Source organism: Thamnophis sirtalis, unplaced genomic scaffold (assembly GCF_051295495.1).
Source record: "Thamnophis sirtalis isolate CommonGarterSnake01/CBP01778 unplaced genomic scaffold, rThaSir2_p1.2 scaffold_11, whole genome shotgun sequence".
Lineage (NCBI taxonomy): Eukaryota > Metazoa > Chordata > Lepidosauria > Squamata > Natricidae > Thamnophis > Thamnophis sirtalis.
In genome coordinates this window covers 5,606,290-5,628,864 of record NW_028261391.1, presented here as the reverse complement: position 1 = coordinate 5,628,864, position 22,575 = coordinate 5,606,290, and the positions used below count along the sequence as shown (strand labels likewise).

Sequence of the window (22,575 nt, the reverse complement as noted above, 5' to 3'; positions counted from 1 at the left end):
GAAGGATGGAAGGCTGAGTCAACCTTGAGCCTAATAGGATTTGAACAGCCGAACTGCTGAACTGCAGTCAGCTGAAGTAGCCTGCAGTGCTGCATTTAACCACTGCGCCACCTCAGCTCTTAGTAGTAGTAGTTTGGTGATAAGTAATAAAAAATAAAAAATAAAAGTATTGGGCCATAAGGCAAAGCAAAATATCACAAAGGGTGGGGCTTGGTGCTACTCAACCACCTGACCTCTCTTGGGTTTAATGATGCTTCAGAGTTGGGCAATTATTCCTAATAGAGCTTTAGCAGAGATCATTTCCAGATGTGGTCATGGGTTAGGCAGCTGGATTGGTGATGTAATTCTTAAATAGGTATTTCTAAACACCCATACCTCTCTACCTATAATTTACTGCTTGGATTCAGGACACCATTCTATTGAGAACAGCTGCTGAGGAATCTGTTACAACAGCCCTTCCTTATTAGCATAGTAGTTACACTTGCTTTAGTTGCAAAAGACTGCACAGCAGCAGGGACGGGGCTCACCAGTATGAGGCCTTCATGAAGATATTCCCTTATTAGTCAGTAAAGTTGAGAATTTTTAAAAAATCATGATAATGTCCTGATGGTGGGCTTGCAAGGGTAATTATGAGACATTATCTTGGACTAGATCAGTGTTTCTCAACCTTGGCAACTTGAAGACGTCTGGACTTCAACTCCCAGAATTCCCCAGCCAGTGCTGGCTGGGGAATTCTGGGAGTTGAAGTCCAGACGTCTTCAAGTTGCCAAGGTTGAGAAACACTGGACTAGATAATATCTTGTGGCCAGGGGTGGGTTTCTCGCCCCGTTCCAACCGGTTCGATTGGAACGGGGCTGGCGGCGTCCTCGTGCACGCACGCAGTGCACACATCCGTACTAGCGTCTGCGCGATGCTCCAGCTGCTCCTGGAGGATCGCGCAGGCGCTGTATGCATCCTGAGCATGCGTGGAAGCGCAGAACTCATCAAAACCGGGTAAGGACCGTGGGCGGGTGGGCGGGCCCTTCGCCGTTCCCGGAAGTTACTTACTTCCGGGTTCGCTGACCAACCGGTTCGCAGGGACCGCCGCGAACCGGTTGAAACCCACCCCTGCTTGTGGCCCAACAAGATTTTTCTGTATATTTCATCGATATATGAAACACCATGATTTCATCATGATTTTCAAATGATGCTGGCATAGTATCATATTAAGGATATTTTGGGTTATATAGTCCTAGTTTTCTTAAAGAAATCTCTATTATTTGAGTGATGCAGATCAGAGGGAACCTCATTCATGTGGATTAATATAATAACTTGTTGACAAAATACCAGTGGTAATTAGAGAGCTAATCTAAAGATGTCTTGCTATTCGATGAATGCGTAAAACAGCCGGAAGGGCAAAAGGCATCAGACAAAAGGATAAAACCACCTCCAGATCAGTGGAGGGTTTCAAAATTTTGGGATACATCCATCTCCAAATCTACTAGTGATCATCAAAGAAAAGGAACTAGCAGGACAATGATGATAATAGGGACAACGTTGGGTTTTTTTCTGCTTGCTTTGTTGCTTATCTTCTTCCTGAAACAACTTTGGATCCGAAGACATTTGCCTCCTGGTCCTTTGGCTCTGCCACTCATTGGAACCTTCTTGTCAGTTGGACTTTGGCTCCGTGAAGATTACTTCAATAAGGTATTTAATTCTAACCAGTCTAACTGATCATGATAATTCTCAATTCTCAAGCTTCTAACTGCTTCACTGAGAAAAATGTGAAATAATGGGACTGAATTTTTAGAAGGCAGTTTCCATCTTACCCATAGTTGTTTGATAATGGAACCAATTCTTCAGCGAGAGGTTGGATTCCCCTTCATTTTGTTCCAATGATACTAGACGTTCTTCTATTGAAGATGCTTTATTCTATGTTCCTATGGTTGACAATAAGTAGAACATTATAATCTAAATGGCCCCTCTAATGCTGCAATTGTGAAATAATTTTAAAAATGTTTTGCATTTGAGTTCCAAAGAGTAATTTCTATTTTAGATAATGACTCAAGTAGCTGATTGGAGAAGACAGGAATAGAACAGTTTTCTCTTAAGAGACACTTATATCTGCTTTGTATGTGGTAGAGTATGACCTAGATATCAGTACTTATAAAGTCTAATTTATAAGTTCTCCAGCTCCATGTTCTCTTAGCAATGTAACATACGTTTGCCAAAGGAAGAAAGTTATATAGTGGGTTCCACTATTTTGTTGGAGCACCCACAAACTCTGGAGGCAAATTGTTCCACTGGTTGATTGTTCTCATTGTTAGGAAGTTTGTCCTTAGTTCTAGTTGTTTCTCTCCTTGGTTAAAAAAAATTAAAAATAAATAAAAGGCTTTGATTTTTTTTAGAAAAATAATTCAGAAAACCAGAAAGAAATTCTTGGCAAGAATCTTAGAGAGAGAGAGAAAAGAATTCTAAAGAGGGAGAATTGCATATGGTGACAATCTTAGAATTCAGGATCTAAGAACACCTGTAGATGGTGTACTGTATAGTATTAAATGGGAATTATCAATAGTCAACACTTCTCATCTTTGATTCAACTGACAGCCTGCAAAACGATATGGAAATATTTACTCCTTGTGGTATGGGCAACAACTTGCGATAATGCTGTTTGGGTTCAAAGCTGTGAAGGAAGGAATGACCAACTTCCCAGAAGAATTTTCAGTTCGGGTAGAGACTGCGTTCTTGAATGATTTTGGAAAAGGAAGGGGTAAGTGCAAATTGTAAGAAATTGTACCTTATTAACCACCAAACTCTTCCCATTTTTGGTAACAATATGCATAGCACAGTAAAAAAAAAAGATTAAGTCAAAGTAAATCAAATGATTTACCGGCACGAGACAAGCAAAAGAAAAATTGCTTAATCCACTTTGTACCAAAATATTGTACACATCCATAATTTTCTATCCGAGCTGTTACATTCAGATATCGATTTAGACATTGCCATTTTCAGATACAGATATAGGTGTAGATTAATAAAGTTGGTAGGGACCGTTTAGGTCTTCTAGTCTAATCCTGCCAAGCAGACCCTACACCGTTTCCCACAGATGGCAGCCCACTCTCTTCTTTTTTTTTATAAAGTAATCTTTATTAGTTATACATTTTTTTAAGGGTAAAACATACAAATACAAATACAATTTTAAACGTACAACTCCCCCCCCCCCGCCGCGGTGACAGTCATTCACAGCCCAACTTTTTTTTCCTTCCTCATTGTTAGGTCTCTAAGCCACATCTTCTCATTACAAAATTCAGGGATCTATTACAATACCCACGTTCACTTTTAACTTTCCCCGTTTTAAGTACCTGCTGTTCTCCTTGTCGCCCACATATACCATAAGTTCCAGATAAGATAATTTTCCGTTTCTCCTTTGTCCCTCAGCCAACCCGTCATTCTGTCCATTTCTGCACATCCATAGATCTTTTTAATTATAGCATCTTCCGATGGTATGGTAGTGGATTTCCAAAATTGTGCATAAGTTATTCTTGCGGCCACAATTATATGTAGGCTCAAATGCCATATTGAATTGCTCATGTTTTCTGGTTTAATGCTTAGTAGAAGGTTCTCAGGTCTCCATTCCATGCTTGCCCCGGTAACCTCTTTTAGCCATTTTTTAAATCCTTTTCCAGTATTTCGTGGCCTCAGTACAGGACCACCAAATATGGTAGAATGTGCCATCCTTTCTTCCACATTTCCAACACAGTGGAGATAACCTAGGAAACATTTTGGCTAACCTCGTTGGGGGGAAGTGCCACCTATAAACCATCTTGTATATGTTTTCTTTGAATGCTGTAGATATTGTAAGTTTAATGGTCTTACTCCATAGATCCCACCATTTGCCCATTTCAATCTCATAGCCAAAGTTTCTCTCCCATGCTATTAGAAGGCTTTTATCCATCTCTTCATTAGCATCTTGGCAGGTCAAAAATTGATAAATCTTCGATAACATTTTCTTGTCTCCGCCAAACAAAATCTTATCTAGCCCCTGAGCCCACTCTCTTCTTGAACGCTTCCAGTGTTGAAGCTCCCACAACTTCTGAAGACAAGCTGTTGGTTGATTGCTCTCACTGTTGGAGAATTGCTCCTTATTTCTAGGTTGAATCTCTCCTTGATCAGTTTCCATCCAATATTCCTTGTCTGGCCTACTGATCCTTTGGAAAATAGCATGACTCCCTCCTCTCTGTGACAGCCCCTCAAATATTGGGGCACTGTGATCATGTCTTCTCTGGTCCTTGTCTTCCCTAGGCTAGCCATGCCCAGTTCCTGCAACCATTCCTCCAGTCCCCTAATCATCTTGGTTGATCTTCTCTGCACTCTTTCTTGAGTGGGCGTGTCAAACTTGTATTATCACGGCAGTGTCACGGGACATATTGCGACTCCGGCCCCTGGCTAAATCAGGCAAACATGTGTGGCCAACATGTGACGCATCTAGCCCATGAGCCGTGAATTTGATAGCCTGTTCTACAGTCTCAATATCTTTTTTAAAGAGTGGTGACCAAAATTGGATGCAGTATTCAACACTTTTCTCCTTACAATTGCATTGCTGTGATGTCAAACTGGAAGTTCATTTTCAAATTCTTTTTTGTGTGATTTATCCCTACATGTAGTAGTAGAAATGGGTGGTAATCTGTGGGCCTAATTATTTAGTTTAAGTTAAACTTCCATCTCTTTTTTTGAGGATCTCATTTCAAACTACAAGTTTCTCCATTTCTCCCTTCCTCTGGACCCCATTCCTCTTCTTTCCCATATCTTTTTTGGAAATTTGATTGTTACTCATTCTCTCCATTTAACCAATGTATATTGTAAAGTATATCTATTAAATGCATAGTAAGATAGTAATTAATCAATTGGATTTATTAAAATACACAATCCTCAATATTTTAAAACCACTTATTTCTTGTTTCCACCACAGATTTTGAGCACTGGCTATCAAAATTAGTATTTCTCTACAAAATTTGAATTTCCAGTTGCCTATATTTTCACCAGGAAATGTCTTTTTTGCAATATTTTTTTAAATTGATATTGGTGATGTGTTCTTGTACATAAGCAAATACACTATCTTAGAAGGTTTTGATGTCCATCATATATGCCAGAGGTTGGTAAGCACTGCAGCAGTGGTCACCACAGCATGTATGTCTCCCAATGTCCATGTGAATCCCTCCGCGAGCTGCACTGGCTACCTGTTGATCTCCGGGTGCGCTTATCACCTATAAAGCCCTTCATGGTAGTGGACCTGGGTACTTGAGAGACCGCCTACTGCCAATTACCTCCACTAGACCGATTCAATCGCATCGATTAGGCCTCCTCCGAATTCCATCTTCTAGCCAGTGCAAACTGGCAACTACCCGGAGGAGGGCCTTCTCGGTGGCTGCTCCGTCCCTTTGGAACGAACTCCCCATAGAAATTCGGACCCTCACCACCCTCCAGTCCTTCCGCGCCGCTGTAAAGACCTGGCTGTCCCGGCTGGCCTGGGGTTGAGATTCTAGCCCCACTCGAATTGTGTGATTGTTGTGTTTTCTTTTTTTAACATGCTGTATTGTCTATTGTTTGTCTTTCCCCCTCCCCTTTTTGAATTGTGAGCCGCCCTGAGTCCCCTCAGGGAAAAGGGCGGCATACAAATAAAGGCAAAACTAAACTAAAATGAATAAATATTTCGTAAAGAAAAAAAAAATAGCATGTCCAGAATTTCACAAAAATGGCAACATGTCCCAGGTTTTTTGGTATTTCCACCTGAAATTCAGAGAGATGTTTTACAAGAACTGGACCTCAGTGGGGTTTTTCTTTTTAAAAGCAAACACACAATTGTAATCAGGAATCATTTATGATGTTCTGCTGATGCCCTCAGGAATTATATTCTGCAATGGCCACACCTGGAAACAGCAGCGTCGCATTGCTATCACTTCTCTGCGGAAGCTGGGCCTGGGGAAGAAAAGCATTGAGCATCAGATAGAAGACGCGGCTCAGACTTTGGTGGAGATCTTTAGACAAACAAAAGGTATGTCATTTAGGGTAATGACTCAAATCCCCATCTGCCAAAAATGTTTTCCATTCTGAGTATTTTAAATAAAAATAGTTGTATTTGATTTTTTGGGGGGGACAGTTCCAAAAATGGACAGTTCCAATTTCTCTCCTTCACCCTCTGCCAGTCTCCCAAATTGATTAGGCAAGGATATGACAAGGGGAACTAATTTCACTTTATTGTAAGGCTACATTAACAGAGTCTTGCAAATTTGAAAGTACGAGCCTCTTGCAGTTTGTTTTTGCTTACTGATAATTTAGCTGAGGTCTTCATGGTATTGGACCTGGGTACTTGAGAGACCGCCTACTGCCAATTACCTCCACTAGACCAATTAGATCCCACAGACTAGGCCTCCTCCGAATTCCATCAACCGGCCAGTGTCGACTGGCGACTACCCGGAGGAGAGCCTTCTCTCTGGCTGCTCCGACCCTCTGGAACGAACTCCCCGTGGAGATTCGTACCCTCACCACCCTCCAGGCCTTCCGCATAGCCCTTAAAACCTGGCTGTTCCGACAGGCCTGGGGCTAAAGACTCGCTACCCCACTTCGAATGGTATGATTGTTATGCTTTTTAACTATGTATGGTTTTTTATGTTTTTGTTACTCTGTTTGTATTTCCCCTCTCTTTTGAGTTGTGAGCCGCCCTGAGTCCCTTCAGGGAAAAGGGCGGCATACAAATAAAATTAAACCTTAAACCTTAAACCTTTGGAAGTTTATTTTGCTGTTCTTTACAGATTACTCCGTTTGGGCTCTTCTCTATCTAATTTATTATGAAATGTTTTCATTTGCAGGGCAGCCATTTGACCCTTCATTTTCGGTACTAAATGCAATTTCTAATGTCATATGTGCTTTGAGCTTTGGACATCAGTTTGATCTTGAAGATGAAAACTTCCAGAAGCTGGTTCAAGCCCTTAAAATTTTTCTGAATTTCATTGGTGACAGTTTTCAGGTGGTGAGTCATGTTTTCTACTATGGAAACAAAGTCCCCTCCCCAAACAAACTACATTACCACCAGAACGTGGTACCACTAGAATGGGAATCACAGAGGAAGTTTTGGAAATCCTCTAATCAATTTTTCTTTCTGATGTGTTTGTGTGTGTTTGTGTTTGTGTGTGTGTGTGTGTGTGTGTTTGTGTGTGTTGACTCTTGGTGAGAACCTGGACTCATATATGTGATAAGTCATGTTTTCCACTAAGGCAGGAGTGTCAAACTCAATTTGATTGAGGGCCACATCAGGATTGACCTTGGAGGGCTGGGGTGGGCATGGCCATGGTGGGTGTGGCTGGAGTGGGTGTGACCATGGTTGGCATAGCTGGGATGGGCATGGCCATGGTGGGCATTTAACACAGGCTCAAGATGCTTTTTTCCCCTTTGCATTCAAAACAGCCATTTCAGACAAAGGCAGATTTACTTTCTGGCACAAATATGAATATGTGCATAATATTGTCAGAATAGTAGCAGTTAGACTTATATACCGCTTCATAGGGCTTTCAGCCCTCTCTAAGCGGTTTACAGAGTCAGCATATTGCCCCCAACAACAATCTGGGTCCTCATTTCACCCACCTCAGAAGGATGGAAGGCTGAGTCAACCCTGAGCCGGTGAGATTTGAACTGCCGAACTGCAGATAACAGTCAGCTGAAGTGGCCTGCAGTACTGCACCCTAACCACTGCGCCACCTCGGCGCAGAATAGAGATGTTCAAAAGCCTAATGTGAGTTAAGACAACTGTTCTGTCCCCACTGCATGTTAGACTGTGTGCAGCTCTACAGGCAGCTAAACCCACCTATTCTCCAATGAAACAGACTGTGTGTATGAATCTGAAAGCTTTATTGGGAGAACAGGGTATGGTGAAACTAGGAAGATAAGGATGCAGACAGTGAGATATAAGATACAAATACAAGATAGACAGCATTACAATTCAATTCAAACTTCAATTCAATTCAATCCAATCCTTTATTGTCAGAGTACAACATGTGTACAATGGGTTTGGCTGAGCTTCCCTTCATGCACTCTCGCAACACAATAAAACTCCCATTGAAAGACAAAAAAATCCCTAGCCCATCAAATCCGGAAGAGCCGAGGTGGCGCAGTGGTTAGAGTGCAGTACTGCAGCCACTTCAGCTGACTGTTAGCTGCAGTTCGGCTGTTCAAATCTCACTGGCTCAGGGTTGACTCAGCCTTCCATCCTTCCGAGGTGGGTAAAATGAGGACCCGGATTGTTGTTGGGGGCAATATGCTGACTCTGTAAACCGCTTAGAGAGGGCTGAAAGCCCTATGAAGCGGTATATAAGTCTAACTGCTATTGCTATTGCTAAATCCTACTAACGAACACCCGGTCCTATTGCGCCATGTGAACTTATTGAAAATCACGCCGCAAGTCAATCGTAATATGTTGCAGGGTTATTTTTCATTCAAGAGTCTGACAGCCCACAGATAAAAACTGTTCTTCAGACTGTTTGTCCGGTTGACTTTTCTCCTATATCTCCTTCCAGATGGTAGGACAATAAAGAAGGGCTGACTAGGGTGTGAGTTGTCCCTGAAGATTTTCCTCACTTCTCCTAAGGCAGCGAGCCCTAGCGATGTCATCTAGTGGTGTCAGGGGACAGCCCACAATGTTTTGGGCTGCGCTCACCATCCTCTGTGTTAGGAATATAATTCTAACGGTTGGGTTGGCAATATATAAATCATGTAACAATGCTGTACCTGTTTCTTTAAATCATACTGTAAAATGTGATTGGTTGCTGTTTTCTTCAATCGGCCACAAGAGGGAGCCAGAATGATCTGATCTGCGTGCCGTGAGCTATGGTAAGTTTTACAACTGCTAGCAAACGGAGAGCTAACAGTCATTCTGTTACATTCACATAATGTCTATCTGCAGCTGTCAAGCCAGCATACCACACTGTAATGCAATGAGTGAGGGACGCTTTCTACTGTGGACTGGTAAAAGGAAGTCATCAGTTGTTGTTCAACTTTATTTTTTCGCAAAACCCTGAGGAAGTGGCGTCTCTGTTGGGCCTTTCTGGCCACTTGTTTAGCAGTAGTTAAGCGACTGCTAAACATAACAACCAACAAACACAAGTAGCTTAAACCTCACCAGTGATGCTCCATGTAGGGATGTAGGCCCATCTCCGGATGACTATGTGTCACAGATCAAAATGGCTGTATCTGTCTTCTCCAAATGCTGAAGGAAAATGGGAGTCCGACTTTCCAGCATACACCCAGCCTGAGTGTGAGTTGATGGGCAGAACCAACTTCAGACAATGTAGTTGGGCCTATCTGTCTCTCCTATCACTAAGTGGGGCTAGAGAGCAACAACAGCACGATAGTTACTGTATTTTTCGGAATATAAGACGCTCTGAAGTATAAGATGCACCTAGCTTTTGGGAAAGAAAAGAAGAAAAAAAAACTTCCTCTGCCTCCCAGCAATTTGCCTCCTTGCAGCAAACAGCGTGCTTCAGCTGCGAGCAGGTGCCTGAAGCTGCTGCTTGCAGGCATTCGTGGCTGCCAGGTAGACAGCACCTGTAGTGGGAAGCTCTTTGCCCCATGACAGCTCTTTTATGTCTCAAAGTTACAAACAACAAAATGTTTCGCTTCTCATCGAAGAAGCTTCATCAGTTGTGATGGCTCTGTGTGTGTGTGTGTGTGTGTGTGTGTGTGTGTGATGGGGAGGAAGGATATGTACTGGTTGAGGCTGGTTGGTAGGGGGAAGATAGGTTCTGACCAGATTTTGGGGGGAAGGGGAGAATGGAAGGATTGTATTTTTTTGCAGCTATCTGGTCATTCACTAACTGTCTCTGAGAGCTATTGAAGCCACTTGGGGGTTGATCTGTGCCCTCAGGATCTCCTGAATCAAATTGTGGGATCTTCTTGGAACCGCTACAAGGGGTACATTGTAGACTAGACATAGGTAGTGTCTTATTCCTCCCCCTCTGTTGAGAGAGGGCTGCAGAGACGTGGTCTGTCCCGAACTTTTGAAGTTGGTGGGGTGGACTCTGGATAAAAGTCAAAACCTGAGTTTGATGCTGACCTAGAGTTTTTGTTGGAATCCTGGTTTAAGTTTTGGAGAAAGACTTAATTCACCCTAAATGTGACTGCTTTCATCAAACCTTAGAGTGAGTGAGTGAGTGAGAGAGAGAGAGAGAGAGAGAGAGAGAGAGAGAGAGAGAAACAGAGAAAGAGAGAAAGAAAAGGAAAGAAAGAAGGAAGGAAGGAAGGAAGGAAGGAAGGAAGGAGGGAAGTGAGAAAGAAAGTGGGAAGGATATACACAAGAAAGAAAGGAAGGAATGGAGGGAGAGTGAGAGAAAAAAAGAGAGACAAAGATAGAAAGGAAAAGAGAGAGAAAGGAAGAAAGAAAGAAAGAGAACTTATGGTACTGGTACACACACACAGAGTCCTTTTTTCTCATGAATCTATAATTTAACTATTTCAGTCTAATAGCTTGGACTGTCCCTCTCAAGCTTCCAACAGCTTGAGCTCATAAGTCATTGCTACCCTGCTGTCAAGTGTCAAGGAAGTCAGGACATTCTGGCAGTTCAAATGAGTGTAAAGTTTTATTGCAAGCTTAAGCCCTCTACAAGAATCTGAGCTACTAACGGTCTTGGGAAATTTGTGGGAGTTAAGAAAGGCATTCAAGGCATTCTCTTGTGGGCATGCAGTGATTCAAGACTTACGATGTATTTGACCCTTCCCTGCTTTACTTATGGTGGGAAATCAATAACCTTTCCTCTTCTTTTTCTGTTAGATGTATGATTTGTTCCCACAATTAATGAAGTTCCTCCCAGGCCCTCACAAGAAAGCCCTGGCTTCTGTGGATATTATCCTTGCATTTGCAAAGCAGGAAATAGAGAAACACAAGGAATCTCATTCTCTGCATGAACCGCAAGATTTCATTGATTACTATCTTCTTCAGATGGAGAAGGTTTGGGTTTATTGTGGTTGTATTGACACAGGCAAAGGATTACTCATTTTTTAGAAGTAACTTGTCGATTATTGCACATGGTCTTAGTTTCTCTACAGCTTTGCCCAGCATAGAGCTGCAGGATGGTGTCCATCCTGTCTCTCCCCACTCCAGCCAGGCTGTGGAGGACAACTACAGTGCTGATCTATCCAGTGGTGGGATTCAAATAATTTAAGAACCGGTTCTCTGCTCTAATGATTTCTTCCAACAATTAGTTCACCAAACTGCTCAGAAACATAACAAGCCGTTCTCCCGACGTGGTGTGAACTCGCTCAACCCCACCACTAGATCTGGCCCGCCAAGAAATCCAGTTTGATACCTCTGCCCCAGGCCAACCAACAAAGCCACATTTTTTCTTAAGAAATCAGGAGACTGACCTCACCTCCAGGGGGAAAATATTTGATAGGTCAGGGACCACAGTAGGAAAAGCTCTTCCTCTGAAACTTGTCAGCTGAACTTCTTTGGTAGATGAGATCTGAAGTGGGCTTCTTCTGCTGGATTGAGTGGGATAGGGAAATCCCATTGGGGTGAGTTGTCTCCTTAGACACCTTGAACCCATACCATAAAGGGCTTTATAGAAAAATAACCAACACCTTGAATTGAACCTGGAATCAAACTGGCAATCAGTGCAGCTCATACAACAGTGGTGTTATATGGGCCACCATGAACTGTCTACACTGCTGCATTCTACAACAGTTATCACTTCCAAATTCTCTTCAAGGGTAGCCCCATGTAGAGCATGTTCCAATAGGCCAACAAAGAGATGATGAGGCCACGAGTGACTGCATTGGCCTCATGAGCCACGAAAAGGCACCATGAGAAGTTGCACAAAGCTTTTTTTCAGCCATGGGTTCAAGCAGGCGTTGTGAGTCTAGGAGAACCCTGTCAGCTTTTTGGCAGCATGACTAATATTTCGTGATACACCCAGGAGCTATAACACAGCACACAGAGCTTTAAGACAATTAAGTGGTTTATTTACAAATACATGCAGGCAAACACATGCAGAAAATAAAGTCCCTTACCATTCACTACAGACACAAGGAGAGAACTGAATACACACTGAGAAGAAGAAAAAACACCCTCTAATAGCCACCTATATATAGACATGTGGACTTCCCATCAGAGTCTTAAAAGGGCTATACCATAGCTGCAGTGAATCAACCTTGTTTCATCAGCCTAGCCTTCAGCTTACAAATTACCTCTTACAATCTTACATCAGCTGGCAGCTATTAAATCGGTTCCACCACAAAACTGCGTTCGACTAAAGCGCGCTCGACGAAACCGTGTAGCTGACGTCATCACAGCGCAACAACAGCGCGGAGAAAAAAGCACGCTGTAAACGCTAAAGCTAAAATTAACCCCTAAACCTAACCCCCCTAAACCTTATCCTAAACCTAACCCTAAACCTAACCCTAACCCTAACCCTAACCCAAACCCTAACCCTAACCCTAACCCTAACCCTAACCCTAACCCTAACCCTTAACCTAACGCTAAACCTAATCCTAACCCTTAACCTAACCCTAAACCTAACCCTAACCCTAACCCTTAACCTAACCCTAACCCTAACCCTAACCCTAACCCTAACCCTAACCCTAACCCTAACCCTAACCCTAACCCTAACCCTAACCCTAACCCTAACCCTAACCCTAACCCTAACCCTAACCCTAACCCTAACCCTAACCCTAACCCTAACCCTAACCCTAACCCTAACCCTAACCCTTAACCTAACCCTAAATCTAACCCTAAACCTAACCCTTACCTTAACTTGAATCGGCTTGCTATCAAAGCGCTATTTAAAACGCCCTTTTTTCTCTGCAGTTGCTGTTGTCGCCCTGCTGATGACGTCAGCGATGCGGTTTAATCAGGCGCGCTTTAGTGGAGCGCGGTTTTGTCGTGCCACGATTAAATCATCAGGGCCTTGACAAACCCCCAGAAACAAAAGTAACCATAGGAAACTTGCATAGAATTCACTGTAATTTCCATTTTCCATTTTGACATCAGAGCAGGAATGACCCCAACTCTACCTACAATGAAGAGAACCTGGCTCAGTGTATTTTTGATTTTTTTGGTGCTGGAACAGATACAACCTTCGCTACTCTGAAGTGGGCACTGCTCCTCTTGACCAATCATCCAGACATTCAAGGTGAGCGAAAACTGGGCTGTGGGAACAAGGGCTAGTCTCAGGTTCTAAATTATTATGTACCACTGAGTATTACCATTAGAAAATGAATACATTAATGAAAAACAATATTGAAAACTAAGTTTATAGCAGGATTCAATCTGGGGTGATCAACAGGACCACTTTCCGTCAGAGTTTGTTGCATAAATTCAGTCAAACACAAGCAGTTAGCTTCATTTCAGCAGACAAGCCCAGATAGACTGTTAGTTTACTTCTCAGAGCAGCAGACTGCTTTCTTCTTAAGTTTCTGTTTCAATTCTCTGCACAAGGACTCAGATCTGTTTAAGCTCCCATTGGCTGACTGTCTCTCCCAGTCATGAATATTTTCATACTTTCATTGCCCAGCTAGGACCTTATTGCTCCTTGACCTCTCTCGAATGGCTTCAGTTCAAATTTCTAAGGCGTATGTTTCAGGTAGCCCTTTGTGTTTCAACCACTGAACTAAGGAGGGATAAAGGACTGTTTAAAGTTGAAACTGATGCATGGACTGACATCATTGCACACTGGCTGAATTTACTGTTCTTTCCCACAGCGTTGAGCTCTTTTCTTACAGAGGATAACAATAAACCAATAAGGGTTAGAACTATTTAATAAAAAACCCCTCTTTTTGGCCTCTCCAAGGAGGTGTTTCAACTGATGGGCTACCAGCATGCATTCAGTACATTTGAACAATGTATTAAGGACAGTAAGTGAAATAGGACCTTTCTGCTCTATCCCAGAACATCTTCTTAAGCAGATAGTCTGCCCTTTGTAAACCAACAAGATACCTATTTTATAGAATGGTTTCCTAATGTCTAACGGCACTAAAACTAGCATGCTGTAGGGCTCAAAGTAGTTCTGGAGGGCTGATATAAAATAATCCCCTGTGAGCTGACACGGTCATGATGGCTCAGAGGTTAAAGATGCTCAGCTTATCAGCTGGAAAGTGAACAACCTAGGTTCGAGACCCGAGCCCTGCACGACAGGGTGAGCTCCCATTTACCTGCTCCAGCTCCTTCCCACCTAGAAGTTTGAAAGCAAGCAAAGGAGAGTAGATAAATAGGTACTACCTCGGTGGGAATATAACAGTATTCTGTGAGCCTCAGTGTAGAGTCATGCTGGCGACATAACCATGGAAATGCATTCAGAAAATATTGGGTACTTTGACTAAGAAACGGAGATGAACACTGCCCCCTAGAGTGAGACATGACTGGAGTGGAGAATACTTGATCTTTATATCCAGACATTCAAGGGCTGTGTGAATAAGGCAGTGGTGGGTTTCAAAATTTTTTGGAACCTCTTCTGTAGGTGTGGCCTACTTTCCGGGTCCACTGGTAGAACCTCTTCTAACCTGTTCGGTAGATTTGACGAACCGGTTCTACCAAATAGGTGTGAACTGGTAGGAACCCACCTCAGGAATAAGGCCAGTCTCAGGTTCTAGAACACTGAAGAATTATTTGAAGGTATTTGAAATATTAAGGCCTGTTGAATGATGAACTGAATCTACATAGTAATTTTCCAACATGAAATGTCTTAAACAACACTGGCTCCCTTGACTAAGAAACAGAGATGAGCACTGCCCCCTAGAGGCAGACATGACTGGAGAGGAGAAACCTTGATCTTTAGACTTTATGAGCTGACGGTGTACCCCTATGGACAAGGGGCCACTGAAACTACAGTTCAGGTCCTGCAGGGGTGGGTTTCTCGCCTCGTTCCAACCGGTTCGGTTGGAACGAGGCCGGCAGCGTCCTCGCGCATGTGCGTGCCGCGCGCATGCGTACTAGCGTCTGTGCGATGCTCCAGCTGCTCCTGGAGGATCGCGCAGGCACTGTATGCGTCCTGCGCATGCGTGGAAGCGCAGAATTCGGCAAAACCAGGTAAGGAGCGGGTGCGGGTGCGCGCGGGCGCGCGGGCACCGGGGGGCCTTCGCCGTTCCCGGAAGTTACTTACTTCCGGGTTCGGCGACCAACCGGATCGCAGGGACCGCCGCGAACCGGTTGAAACCCACCCCTGAGGTCCTGTTAGATTATTCCCTGTAGTCTGCAAGGATTCTGCACTCCTTTTTTAACCCCTTACGTGGTAATATATAGTGGGAAATGCTCATCTCTATTACTATTGGATCAGTATGACAGAGTTTATTTGAATGTAACTGTATTATTCTATAAACAGGTAAAATTAGGCCACCTCTTGATGATCTCACCATAAGCTGTCATGTGATATTATGTCTTGATCTGTTTTAATTGTTTGAAAAGTTTTAATTTTTAACTCTGGTCTATAATCATAATAAAGAATTGATTTGTATTTCTGAGGATTAAAATTGGAAAATGGATAAATAAATGAACAAAAGAATTAAAAAAATACAATATGGAACGTGAAATTTCTGCTTCTATCATTGTTTTCTAGAGAAAGTCCAGAAGGAGATTGAACATGTGTTCAGCTTCTCGGGGTCAATTTCCTATCAGGATCGGAAGAAACTGCCCTACACCAATGCTGTGATTCATGAAATGCAACGTGTAAAGTATGCCTTGCTATATGGGGTTCCCAGGAAAAGCACAAAGGATGTGAAGATGAGGGGCTACCACATCCCAAAGGTGAGGAACATGTTCAGAATGCATTGCAGTAGCCCCACATGGATGGAAAAAGAGAATAGGGCACTTGGCCAGAAGTTGCTTGTTCAGGAAGTGCCAATTAGTCATGCGAAATTAAATAAGCAAGAATAGCAAACATTTTGAGGGATGAATTATGGGTTTAAAACAAAACACCTCTCATATTTTAAAGCTATAACCTTAAATGTTTTATATTGATCCTAGGAAGTTGAAAAGAGTTAAGAGCTGAACTTGAGATCAAAACTGTAGTCATCTATAGCCAAGTTCCTTCTTCAAGAGACAAGGTGACTTTAGTTAAGAGAAAGGAAGCTAAGCTGTTGAGCAGCCCCTGCTCTCAGAAACAGAGAAGGAAGGAGAGAAGGAGAGAAGAAAGGAGGGAAGGAAGGAGGGGAGGAAGGAGAGAAGGAGAGAAGAAAGGAGGGAAGGAAGGAGGGAAGGAAGGAGAGAAGGAAGGGGGGAAGGAAGGAGGGAAGGAAGGAGGAAAGGAGAGAAGGAGAGAAGAAAGGAGGGAAGGAAGGAGGGAAGGAAGGAGGGAAGGAAGGAGGGAAGGAAGGAGGGAAGGAGAGAAGGAGAGAAGAAAGGAGGGAGTGAAGGGGGAAGGAGGGAGGGAAGGAAGGAGGGAAGGAAGGAGAGAAGGAGAGAAGAAAGGAGGGAAGGAAGGAAAAAGAAGGAGAATTGTTGTAAAATAAGATGGGTTTATGGGATGGTAAGAAAGCAATTTCAATTATATTGTCAACTGTAGGGGAGAAATATTGTTACAAATACATATTAATAACAGTTATGAGATCATATAATTGTGAATGTATATATGAGAAATAAAATTTAATAAATCTTTAAAAAAAAGAAACAGAGAAATGAACAAACAGATCCATCAAGGCAATTGTATTTATACAATACTGTATATATTTGTAGATATTATTATAATCTAAATGACTGTATAATATAAAAGTAAAAAGTATAGAAATAGAGCTTATGTAAATACAAATGATATTAATGATACTGATACAGACATGCTGTAATGAGTAGAATTTTTGGTGTTTTTTTTAATGTTTAAATATGTTTAATAAAAATTATTTTTTTTAAAAAAGAGTTTAGGGGCTGAACTTGAGATCAGAATTGTAGTCATCTATAGCCATGTTTCTTTGTCCCCTTCTTCAAGAGACAAGGTGACTTTAGTTAAGAGAAAGGAAGTTAAGCTGTTGAGCAGCTTTCGGAAACTGCTCTGAGAAACGAACAAACATGGATCGGTAGAGACAAGCTGTGAGCAAAGGTTTCATCAATATTGTTTGAACTTCTTTGCCTGTTTCCTTTATGAAAGTGTTCTGTTTAATTATCTTTTTTTTTAAAAAAACAAACCAGGGGTCCGTTATTGTCCCAGACCTGCGTTCTGTTCTTCTTGATCCTGAGCAATGGGAGACGCCTGAAAAATTCAATCCAGATCATTTTTTAGATAAGGATGGGAAATTCATTGATCGAGAAGAGTTTCTGCCCTTTGGAATGGGTAAATCCAGGAGACAAAAGCAGCTTTCTCATTTCTTATTTCATTTATAGTTTGGAGAGTGTCTGCTTCATCCATGTTTTGTCTCATCTACAGGTGAACGAACCTGTGTGGGACAGCAGCTGGCAAGAATTGAGATTTTCATCTTTCTGACCAGCCTGTTGAGGGCCTTCAGCTTCCGGTTGCCTGAAGGAGTGAAAAAGCTCAATGAAGCACCTGTTGCAAAGATGACAATGCACCCACACCCTTACAAACTGTGTGCTTTTCCCACACAGGCATAAACTTTTAAAAACACCATAAAAAGCATGAAACTGTTTGCTATACGCGTCTTCACTTAATGTAATCGTTTTCTTTCATCTATTGTACTTTAAAACTTTTTCAGTCTATTGCTGGGTTCACAAACACACTGCAACAGTTCAACTAGTGGTTGTGTGTGAACGATATCCTAAGTAAGTTTGTTACATTTTACCTTGCTTTTTTTGGGTGCCAATAAAGATGTTACTTTCCATTTACTCCCAGAATCTTACTTTTTTTTTTTCCAATTGTTACAATGTTTTTATTTTCCATTTTTCATTTTCATACACTCACATATATACTGTGATCGGCCCTCTGGAACGAACTCCCCGCAGGGATTCGGATCCTCACCTCTCTCCAGGCCTTCCGGAAAGCCGTCAAAACCTGGCTGTGTCGGCAGGCTTGGGGTTGATGAGTTCCCTCCCCTCTCGACATGTATGGCTGTGCGACTGTTGTCTACTTTTATTATTTGTATTTTGTCTTTTATGTTCCCTTTCCCCCCCCTTGAATTGTTCTCCCGGAGAAGGGCGGCATACAAATAATACAATACAATACAATACAGGGTGGGGCATAACCTTTTCCTAGGGGGTCACAGCAAGATCGACAGCAGTTTACAACTTCCGCGACACCTCATTTTAAAGCCCATAAAAAACTGAATTGAATGAGCTATTAAATGTTAAATTTGCTTTAAGAATGGCTGGAAAATTCGATTCGGAAATGCAAATGCGACTCAGCAATTGTTAAAGGAAAACAATGTCGAATTTTGGGGCAATGACGTCTGGCCGGGAAATTCGCCAGATCTCAATCCGGCAGAGAACATTGGGGCCATAATTAAGGATTAAGGATGAAGTGGAAGCTCTGATGATTCAGGAGCAAGGTCAAAATCGATATTCGGTTGAAACTTTGAGAATGAATTTGGAAACTGTGTTGAAAAATCTGGAAAATCGAACGGAACTGTTTGAAGATTTGTTGTGTTCTTATCCACCTCGTTTGAATGCTGTTCGAAGGGCTAATGGTGGTCATACTGACTATTAAATCGTGTCAATAAACTCAGTTTTTGATGGGCTTTCGAATGGTGTATGAATTATTTGTGTTGTTATTACAAGTGTTGCTGTGACCCCCTAGGAAAAGGTTATGCCCCGCCCTGTACAATACAATACAATCTACCTATAATTTTCTGCTTGGATTTAGGAGGCCTTTCAATCAATAACAGCTGCTGCAGAATCTATTACAACAGCCCTTCCTTATTAGCATAGTAGTTACACTTATTTTAGGTACAAAAGGTTGCACAGCACCAGAGACAGTTCTCACCAGTTTGAGGGTTTCATGAAAACGTTCTTGTATTTGTAAGCAAAGTTGAGTGAGGTTCTTCAGTGATAAAGTCCTGCTGCTTATGATTTGAGTGACGCATGGTCAGAGGTAATCTTAATCATGTGGATTAATGTAACTTGTTGACAAAATACCAGTGGTAATCAAAGAGTTAAGCAAAAGATATCTTGCTTTTCATTCCCTTCGATGAAATCACTTCTGTATGGAGTGAAGCAGGGTCAGAGGGAGCCTCATTCATGTGGATTACTACAATAACTTGTTGAGTACCATGAGATTTGGGATAGATTTTATCAGTGGTTAGATTTAAGGAAGGGAAGTCGGAATGGATAAGCACAAGGATGCATAGATTGAAACATAAGGCAATATAGGTAGTATATTACCTAATTATAATTGTAATTGCAATCGTACAGAAGAGGTTAAGCATGTATATATAATCAGCAAGTAGCAATGTGTATTGAATTCACAGGAAACTTGTGAATTCACTAGAAACGTGTGTTATTTGCTGTGTGGTGGAGAGATTCACCATGTTGAAGGTTTTCTTTCTTAATAATAAAAGTTTTTTAAAAAAAATAATAATAACTTGTTGACAAAATACCGGTGGTAATCAAAGAGTTAATCAAAAGATGTTTTGCTATTCATTCCCTTCGATGAAATGCATAAAACAGGAGGAAGAGGAAAAGGCATCAGACGAGAAGGATACAACTGTCTCCAGTTCTACTAGTGAGCATCAAAGAAAAAGAAGTAACAGAACAATGATAGTGATAGGGATAATTTTGGTTATTTGCTACTTGTTCTGTTGACTCTCTTCTTCCTGAAACAATGTTGGACCCGACGACATTTGCCTCCTGGTCCTTTGGCTCTGCCAGTCCTTGGAATCTTCTTGGCAGGTGGTCTTTGGCTCTGTGAAGATTACTTCCTTAAGGTATTTAATTTTAACCAGTAGTATGCAAGTTAATTCTCATTTGTTTTCTTTACACCGAAATTATGGTATAATTCATCCTGCCACAATATTCAAATAATGCAGAACATTGTTTTTTCCAAGGGCCAACTGGATTTTCGGGCTTTTTTTTTTTTAAGGTGTTTCACGCCTTATCCAAGCTCAGCTTCTTGGATGAGAAACAAAATGTCTCTCAGCCTCCCAAATTGATTAGACATGGGACATGACAAACTAATTCTCTTCATTGTAAAGCTACACTAACTCAGTCTTGCAAATTTGAAAGTACAGATCTGCTGCAGTTTCTTTTTATTGCCTGATAAAGTTAGATGGGAACCCTTTGAAGTTTCTTTTTCTGCTCATTACTCAGTTTGGGCTCTTTCCCCTTTTTATATAATCATTTCCTCTGTAGCATCTATTCATCCACCTGTTTTCCATGGTCATTCTCACATTCCATTACATCAATTTAGAAGCCCTGTTCTTTAGTATCTAGATGTAGATTTAGCTGTCCTAAATCTTATGTTTGAGCCAGCTGTGTACTGCAGCTACCAAAAAGGCCAATACATTCCTAGGCTGCATCAACAGAGGGATAGGGTCAAAACAACAAGAAGTGATAATATTGCTTTATGCCATGCTGGTGAGATTACACTTGGAATACTCTATCCAATTTTAGTCACCATGATAGAAAAAAGATGTTGAGACTCTGAAATGTGTGCAGAGGACAACAACAAAGAGGACAACACATCTGGAGGTTAAATCATATGATGAACGGTGCCTTAGGTAAGTCTAGTCTATAGAAGAGAAGGATCAGGAGAGAGATGATAACTGTCTTCCAGTAGTTGAGGGGCTGTCACAAAGAAGAGGCATTTGACTTATTCTTTAGGGCATCAGAGGGCAGGACAAAAAGTAATGTGTAGAAGGTTGTCAAAGAGAGAACCAAGCTAGAAGTAAGGAGAAATTTTCTGACAATTAATCAACAGAGGGATAAGATCAAGACAACAAGAAGTGATAATATTGCTTTATGCCATGCTGGTGAGATTACACTTGGAATACTCTACCCAATTTTGGTCACCATGATACAAAAAAGAAGTTGAGACTCTCAAAAGTGTGCAGAGAACAGTAAGAAGGATGACAACACATCTGGAGGTTTAATCATATGATGAATGATTGAGTGACTTAGGTCATCTATAGAAGAGAAGGATCAGCAGGGAGATGATAACTGTCTTCCAGTAGGTTTTTTTGTTGTAAAAAGTTTTTTATTTTTCCTTTCAAATTCATTCTTAGATATACATTCTTATAATTGTTATTTAACATACCGTATATACTCGAGTATAGGCCGACCCGAATATAAGCCGAGGCACCTAATTTTACCACAAAAAACTGGAAAAGTTATTGACTCGAGTATAAGCCTAGGGTGGGAAATGCAGCAGCTACCGGTAAATTTCAAAAATAAAAATAGATACCAATAATGTTTTTGAATATTTATTTCAAAGAAAAACAGTAAACTAGCGGTGTATTCAATGAAATACTTCACTCACCTCATGATGCTGATGTCCCGCTGTGATGATGATGTCCAGTGCAGCCGCGGGAGCGATGTCCCGCCTCCTATGACACACGGCACAGTGATTCCTATCATTGGATCACTGTACCAGAGGAGGTGGGACATCGCTATGTGGCTGCTTGCCATAACAAGGAGGAGGTGGGACATCGTTGCAGAGCGGCAGGAGGGGGAGGAAGGGGAATCGTAAGACAGCCCTGCATTACATTAGAACGTGAGGAGGGGGGATGGTGCGGTGCACGCTGCGCGGCAAACTGACACAGAGGGAGGGGAAACTCACAGGGGCGCTGGGCCATTCACGAGTGTCACCCAGCGGCATGGCCCCGCCCCTTTTTCTCCTCCATTTCGGGCAAATTTTTTCACTGACTCGAGTATAAGTCGAGGCGGCTTTTTTCAGCCCAAAAAGTGGGCTGAAAAACTAGGCTTATACTCGAGTATATACAGTATGTCAATTCAATCATTTTTCCGCCTCTATATTTACATTTTGATATTTTCTTATTTCCCCTCCCCCTATTGTAATCATGTATCGCCCGATATATTTATTTCATGTTTTGTTCCTTTTTCTTTCTATTTATATCTTTTTTCCTACTTCACTGAATGGAAACTAATAACAGTGTTTCTTTCTATGATCGGTGTAATTAGCACTGGGATTTTGTGAACAAGAGATTACCACATTCATTCTCATACTTCTGAGCATGTGCCCCTTAAGTAGCAGAGGAAAATAATTCTTTTAAATCAGGGACATGGGGTGGGGTAAGCAGTAAGGGGAAACAAGTCATGTAATAGGAACAAGAAGGTGATTTCAAGGGGAGAATTATGCTCAGAATGAGACATATCAAAGCAATCAGTAGTTTGATGGAAAGGACTAAAAAGAATATAAAAATATTGGGCCATAAGGCAAAGCAGAATATCACAAAGGATGGGGCTTGGTGCTACTCACAGCTCTCTACCTATAATTTTCTGCTTTGATTTATGACTCATTTCTGTCAGGAACATCTGTTGCGGAATCTATTACAACAGCCCTTCCTTATTAGCAGAGTGGTTACAATTGTTTTACAAAAGGCTGCACAGCACCAGAGACGGTGCTCACCAGTATGAGGCCTTCATGAAGAGGTTCCGATGTTTGTAAGTGAAGTTGAGTGAGGTTCTTCATGATAAAGTCCTGATGCTGGGCTTCCAAGGGTAAG

General features: G+C 41.8%; 1 protein-coding gene across 1 annotated transcript; it reads left to right on the top strand.

Moving 5' to 3' along the window:
• The first annotated feature begins 1,515 nt into the window (after positions 1–1,515).
• Positions 1,516–17,554, top strand: LOC148043470 (cytochrome P450 2J5-like). Its single transcript, XM_087726117.1, has 9 exons — positions 1,516–1,686; positions 2,587–2,749; positions 5,882–6,031; positions 6,846–7,006; positions 10,796–10,972; positions 13,013–13,154; positions 15,573–15,760; positions 17,135–17,276; positions 17,370–17,554. The coding sequence occupies exons 1-9, from the start codon at positions 1,516–1,518 to the stop codon at positions 17,552–17,554; spliced, it is 1,479 nt and encodes a 492-aa protein (XP_087582243.1).
• The last annotated feature ends 5,021 nt before the right edge of the window (positions 17,555–22,575 follow it).